Source organism: Brassica oleracea, chromosome C9 (genome assembly GCF_000695525.1).
Source record: "Brassica oleracea var. oleracea cultivar TO1000 chromosome C9, BOL, whole genome shotgun sequence".
NCBI classification, from domain to species: Eukaryota; Viridiplantae; Streptophyta; class Magnoliopsida; order Brassicales; family Brassicaceae; genus Brassica; species Brassica oleracea.
This window is the reverse complement of record NC_027756.1, coordinates 51,950,784-51,958,250: the sequence shown is the minus strand read 5'-3', so window position 1 is coordinate 51,958,250 and position 7,467 is coordinate 51,950,784. Positions and strand designations below refer to the sequence as shown.

The 7,467-nt window shown below is 41.7% G+C and overlaps 1 protein-coding gene across 1 annotated transcript; it reads right to left on the bottom strand.

Moving 5' to 3' along the window:
• Positions 1-2,661: 2,661 nt before the first annotated feature.
• Positions 2,662-6,586, bottom strand: LOC106313227 (leucine-rich repeat receptor protein kinase EMS1). The gene has a single exon (XM_013750984.1). It carries the CDS (start codon positions 6,446-6,448, stop codon positions 2,756-2,758), a length of 3,693 nt encoding a protein of 1,230 aa, XP_013606438.1. The 5' UTR covers positions 6,449-6,586; the 3' UTR covers positions 2,662-2,755.
• Positions 6,587-7,467: the final 881 nt, after the last annotated feature.

The following is a 7,467-nucleotide window of genomic DNA, read 5'->3' as shown; positions in this document are numbered from 1 at the left end:
ATATATATATATATATATATATATATATATATATATATATATACTTACGGAGGCATAATCAGGATGGTTACAAGCCATGAAAGCAGCAGTCTCAGCAGCCAACTCGTCAACTTGACTCGTGGTGATCCCGTCATAGACACGGGCATAAACTTCACGAGCTACCAGGAGAATGTCACAGCGGTAGCTGCTACGCCCATAGCTAAGTTTCTTAAGTCGCGCAGTAATCTTATCCAAGTGAAGAGTTTCCACCCATCCATCGCGCTTCACTACGTGCATATTCTTTCCCTTGTAGCTCAGAGAAACACAATACCAATGATTTATATATATATATAAAAAAGGATTAATTTAATTTTCTTACCAAAGCTTTAGCACGTTCTGGCATCTTGCTAGAAATATAAAAAAAGATGATCGCAACTCGATCGGAAAGAATCACCTACTCAATGCCACCTCTTTTCTTCTCTTCAGTTCACGAGCTTCTCTGCCAGGTTTCTTACAGAATCTATCTCTGATAAAATTATTGGTTATGTTTGTTATAAATGTGATTACGACAACCTACATTATTTAAGAATCATGATTATCTGCAATATATAACAAATAAATAAAAATCAAGTAAAATACGATTTCACCGGTAAAAAAAAGAAAAATCTTATCTTAATGTTTTTGTCAACTTATTACTGGGCCACAACGGGCCGGTCCAGCTGATTTTATCTTAATTAATAATTAAAAAAAAACTAAAACTTTTTAAGAATCATGATTATCTGCAATATAACAAATAAAATAAAATCTTTGCTCAAAAAAAACAAATAAAATAAAATCAGGTGAAATACGATTTCGGGGGTATTATTGAATTGGGTAATTAGAATAAGTATTGGAATTTAAGTATGCAAGTACTTTGATGGAAAAGATATCCAAGTCTCGTTTTCTTCAAAATATTGATAAAAGAATGTAAGATTTGTTTTAGTTAAAAAGATACATTGAATTCCATTAAAATTCAGCATAACTGAATTATAACTAAATCTAAACAATATTGAATAAGAGGAGTTTTCAATGGATTTAAATTCTATTTACCAAATACCCAATCCAATAACACTAGATTTAGGTATCGATTTAAATTATACTCAATTCTATTAATTTACCCAATTCAATAAGGGAGAAAAGCTAAGTAAAACAAAACCTTCGACTGCTCCGGTCCTCTGCTCTTTAATCTCTATGCCCCTTTTTGACCCCAAGCCGTTGGATCAATCGATAGGTATTAAACTAACATCAAACCCAACCTAACCTAACCGGTCCTCGTACAAATTCTTTTTTTTTTGGGGTGGAACTATAAATTCCAAACCGGTGGTCCCAGTTATAGCATCAAGCTATCAACCAGCACTAACAGACGATTTTGTGGTGTATTAATGATACTTAGGCTAGGCTGTCTTGTGATGCTACTTTAAATCAAAGATTACTAGAGCTATGGGTCTGATTGGTTGGCTGTAGTTTTAAAATTTTTGTTGTGGCTTTAGATTTTATTGCTGTAGAATTTTATGAAAAACACTAAAAAATTGCTTTGGATATTTGGCTCTGCAGAGCACTTGTACAGCTGTAGGTTATTTCAAGAGCTGTGGTTTCAAAAAAAAATTTAAAGTTTGATTGCTCTGAATTTGGTGTTTTAAAAATAAATAGGACTGTAGACAGCATTTACTTACAGCAACTACCAATCACTCCATGGTATCTAATTAATAGTTGTCATTATATTTCAGATATAAATAGAGTTTTGAACATTTATTCATGTATTAATGTACATAATGAGTTATGAATATTTTAATTTTTCAAAATACTCAAGACTAGTCTATTCATATGGTAGGTATCTTGCAAACATAAGTAGCAATGCGTACTATATTCTTCCGTTGGTCACATGCCAAAGTTTGTAATTTTCTACACAAGTAAGCATAGTACCAAAATTTTCCTTGCACGCCTTATGATATGGGTCATATCACATGACACATCAAATACGGTGAAAATCATACGCATGCATGTATACAACGCGACGAATATTTACCACTACTATTCAACTTAACCGTGGAAGTTGAAAGACTATAAATATGGAGAGAAATCAATTTGGAAACAGCTAACCGACATAGTTAAAGTGTTAACGAATGATATAATAATCATTAAACAGTGTTTACAATAATGCTTTTAATGCATTGAGTTATTCACATCGTACATAACTCCATGCGTTCTCCTATACTATAGTCCCGTAATTTTATTCATCTAGCAAGAAACAATTAAATCTTAAGTATTTATTACACTTTGATTTTGTTATAGCTATGGCCTGGATTTAAAGACCCGTGATGTCTCACATTAAGTGGGTCTGGCCCATATAACACGTAAACCCAGCCGACTGAAACGACAACGGTGAAGATCTACACTAGAGAGAGAATGAGTAATCTGAATCCATTTTGGCGTATTTGAGTTTTAGCAAGTCTGTAAACTTGTATGTGTACTCTGTACTCATCGCAGCTAGATAATAAAATAAGTGTGACTTTAATTACAAAGTTACAAGTTTGGGTTAAAAGATCTCTCCTCTGTTTTTGTTTATTTACTGACCAAACTGTGTTTCGTGATATTGACTTGACATCAGACAGTAGTTTTCATTTTCAACACAGGGGTATTTCTGTCAGTTGGATGATTTTATAAACTTAACAAGGTTAACATTAGCATCATCATCATCATCACACATGATGTAGTTACTTATACAACATAAGTCTAACTATATCTCCTTGAGAGACTTCAGGACATCTAACATACTCGGACGACTAGCAGGCGTCGCAGCAATACAATGCACAGCGATCTGAAGCACACGTAGCATAGACTGTTTGAAACCCGCTGTCACAACCAGAGGGTCCAAAACATCCACAGCTCTCCCTCTGTTGATCTTCTGAACAACCCAACCAACCAAGTTCCCTCCTTCGCTCTCTTTAAAGTCAGGACCCGTTGGCTCTTTCCCCGTCACCAGCTCAAGCAAAATCACCCCAAAGCTGTACACATCTCCCTTGGTCGTCGCTCGTGCGCTCTGACCATACTCAGGCGGAATGTACCCGAACGTGCCCGCGATGATGGTACTCACGTGAGTCTCACACGCGCTGATCAGCCTCGCCAACCCGAAATCCGCAACCTTGGGCTCGAACTCGCTGTCTAGAAGAATGTTGCTCGCCTTGATGTCTCTGTGGATGATGTGAGGGATGAAACCGTGGTGCAAGAAAGCTAACCCCCTCGCAGCTCCCACAGCTATCTTCAACCGTTTGGACCAGTCCAGCACGTCCAGGATCCCTGTCTGGTTCCTCAACCAATGGTCCAAGCTCCCGTTCACCATGTACTCGTACACAAGAAGCTTCTCTTCGCTGAAGGAACAGTAACCAATCAAAGAGACCAGGTTCGGATGCTTCACTTTCCCTAGAGTCTCCATCTCCGCCATGAACTCTCTGTTCCCCTGAGTCTTGGCATCGCTCAGCTTCTTAACCGCTACTGTCTTCCCTCCGTGCAAACACGCTTTGTAAACCGTCCCGAACCCGCCGTCTCCTATGATGTTCTTCTTGCAGAAACGGTCGGTTCCTTCCACGATGTCTGCTAAGCTCACCTTGAGAAGCGGCTGCTCGAACATAGCCACGTTGATGCTTAGCGGCTCTCTCGATCTGCTTCCGCTCAAGAAGTAGAGGTTCTGATCATCGACGAAGCTTTCCTCTGGATCGTTCACTCTCCTTCTCGTAACATATCTCCGCAGAGAGAAGACAGCTGCAAGGACAATGATCATGCTCCCTATCACAATCCCTGAGAGTCCCCAAGCACTTAGCAAAGTCGTCTCATCACTCTTGCAATCCAAACCAATCACTCTCCCGCACAACGCTTTGTTTCCAGAGAACATTGCCTTGGAAGGATCATTACAAACACTTTCGCTCGGTACTTCTCCTTGTAACCTGTTCTTAGCCAAATTCAAGAACCGTAGACTAGCCAATCCACATATCTGCGTTGGTATATCTCCGGAGATGTTGTTCTCAGACAAGTCAAGGAGCTCTAACTGCATGAGACTCCCAAGCTCTGAAGGTATCTCTCCTGTGAAGTGATTCTGGTGCAGATCCAAGTTTGTCAAGTACGACAAGTTCCCCAACGATCTCGGCAAGCTTCCTGTTAACAAGTTAACGCTGAAGTTCACTGTCTCAACCTTCCACGCCAGTGAGCTGCAGAAGAGTGTTTCTACAGACCCTGAGAACCTGTTCTGCTGAATATAGATTCCCACTAAGTTGAGCATTTTAGAGAGTTCTGAAGGAAGCTCGCCGCTTAGCTTGTTAAAGCTCAAGTCCATGTGCGTCAGCTCTTTCAAGTTCCCAAGAGAAGCGGGAAGAGAACCATCAAGCTTGTTCTTGCTCAAGTTCAGCTTCACCAAGCTACCCAAAAGGCCGAAACTCTTCGGTATAGGCCCATTGAGGTGATTACTCGCCAAGTTGAGTCCCTGGAGCTTAGGAGAGTGGCCTAACTCTTGAGGAATGGACCCGGTGAGGCTGTTTCCAGAGAGATCAAGATTTGTCAAGTTGGTTAGACGTGAGAGCGAAGATGGGATCTCTCCAGAGAGGCGATTGTTGCTTAGTAAAATCTCAACTACTACTACACAGCCGCCAAGCTCTTCAGGTATAGGACCGGTGAGTCCGTTGTGGGAGAGATCGAATATCCCACGGTGCTGGAGAAAGCTCAGATCAGGCATCTCCGTCTGGTGGAAGTAAGCGGAAGGCTTCGAAGGAATGGAGCCGGAGAGGTTGTTGTCAGAGAGGACAAGACACTGAAGCTGAGCAAGAGCAGTGATCTTTACTGGAATCTCTCCTTGGAGATTGTTTTTGCCGAGGTCCAATGTAGTCAGAGAAGTACAGTCTCCGAGCTCGGTTGGTATCTCTCCTCGAAGCTCATTTGAATTCAGGTTTAAGAACGATAAAGAAGTCAGCTTCCCAACCTCTCTTGGGATCACACCTCTGAGCTGGTTATCACTGAGCACAAGCCTCTTTAAGGACACTGCATTGCCTATCTCTGGAGGTAGATACCCTCCTAGACGGTTGTAAGAAGCTGAAAACTCCATTAAGTTCGTCGAGTTCCAGAGACTCACAGGGATCTCTCCAGTGAAGTTGTTTGAGTCCAAGTCAAGCGCCATCAGGTTAGAAAGATACTCAGGTATAGAACCGTTGATCTCGTTGTTGGTAAGAGCCAGCTGTTGAAGATTAGTACATCCAACGAATACCTCATGGATCCCTCCAGAGAGGAAGTTCACAGAGAGGTCAATATCCTCCAACGCGCCTGAACCACAAAGCTCTCTAGGAATCAAACCGGTTAACAAGTTGTTAGCTAAACTAAGATGCTTCAGCACTGGACAAAACTGAATCTCATGAGGGATCTCTCCTGAGAACCGGTTGCTAGAAAGCAGAAGCGACTCGATTTCTTTCCATTCACCGATCCAAGAAGGCAACCGACCAGAGAGGCGATTCTTCTCAGCGGAGAACGACAGCAAAGGAATCTCTGATAGCTCCAAAGGCAAACCCCCAGAGAGGTCGTTGAAGGAAAGCATCAACGTTTTGAGAGACTTACACTCACCAATCTCCCTAGGGATCAAACCGTTGAGCTCGGTTGAGACGAGGTTCAGCATTGTGAGGTTATGTAACTCTCCGATTGATTTGGGGATGGGACAGTTGAGTGGGTTGTAAGAAAGGTCGAGCTTTGCTAAACTCTTGAGGTTCGAGATTTCGTTTGGCAACGGTCCTTTGAAGAGGCAAGACGGAGCGATGAAGTTCTTGAGGGAGGAGAGGTCACCGATCTGCGGCGGGATGAGGCCGGAGAGTTTGTTCTCTCCCATGTAGAGGTCGGAGAGGTTGCTCAACTTCCCGATCTCCGGAGGGATAAGGCCGGAGAGAGAGTTGTTGGAGAAGTCGAGGGAGGAGAGAGACGGGAAGCTGAGGAGGAAGGAGGGAGGGAGAGGGCCGGAGAGGCGGTTGTCGCTCAGGTCGAGGTAGAGGAGGCGAGGCAAGCTCCCGACGAGTCGACTCGGGAGGGGGCCGGTGAGGGAGTTTCCGGAGAGGGAGAGGGTTTGGAGGTGTTTCAGGCGGCCTAGCTGAGGAGGGATGAGGCCGGAGAGGGAGTTGTCGGAGAGGTCGAGGTCGGTGAGGAAAGGGAGGGAGGAGAAGAGGGAAGGAGGTAGGTTTCCTTTTAGAGACATTGAAGGGAGAGAGAGAGAGTTCACTTTCCCGAAACGGCAAGTGACGCCGACCCAGCTGCAGGGGGAGGGAGACGAGCGGTTCCATGAAGAGAGAGCTGATGGGTTCTCGAGGGAGGCTTTGAAGGACAAAAGTGAGCTCCTTTCTGAGGTTGCGGCAGAGGAAACGGAGATGAAGAGCAGAAACAGGAACGAGAAAGCTCTGAGAAACGCCATGAGAGAAGAAGAAGGAAAGGAAAGGAGCTGCCTTTAGGGAGAAAGATCCAGTTTTTAATTAAAACGCCATTAAAGAGAGAGAAGCTTTTAGGCGCGAGAAAGATGAAGAGAGATTAAAGAAGAGACTAGTAATGCACGAAACTCACGTGACCTTAGACCATTATTATTTTTAAAGTTCGTAATTATTAATCTTTTTAATTTTGATTTTTTTGATAGTTCTTCTTCTTCTGTGTTTATTTGCGTGGGTATATATATATGAATAAAAAGATGATGAAAGGCATGATGGGTCAATAGAGTACGGCTAGAATCTTCAGAAATCATAACAACTGTAGTACTATGATAAAGCTGACGGGTTTGGTCTACGAACATGGGGTGAAATTGTAAATCTCAAAAATTTAATGGCTTTCCTGTATTTTTTGTCGAAAGCTGGTGTTGGTTTTTAATTAATGTGATCTCTGTCTGATAAGGCTTTTAAGTAACCCCAGCTATGTAGTGATAAATATCTCAAGTTCACTATATGCAGTTAACAACTTTTTTTTTCTTTGAGAAGTACTGTTGCATTAAGTTCAGTTATATATAAAGTTAATAATTTTCTTTGTGTTACGAAAGTCAACGAAAACAGAAGGAGCCGTAATATTTGAAATTATAAAAGATGTGGGGCCCGCTGCACTATTTGCACAGTAAATTTCCTTCTATATATACGAACGTTTGCGTTCGTTTGTAAACACACTAAAACTCTTCTCTTCCCTTTAATAAGAAACACTCTCTCTATATCTGTGTTATCTTCTCCTACGGGTATAAATTTTGCCCTTATTTAAATTACTGCGATACTATAAAATCATAGTTCTTTTCATAACACGTTATCAGCACGATCGTTCTACAATTCGGTAACATTTATTGTATCATATATACCCTGTTATAATGGTCGGTATACCGCCTGTACTATTATTTATATTATGTTATAATGGCCGGAATACCGCTTATATTATTTATTAATATTTTAATTAATTTATTGGTCG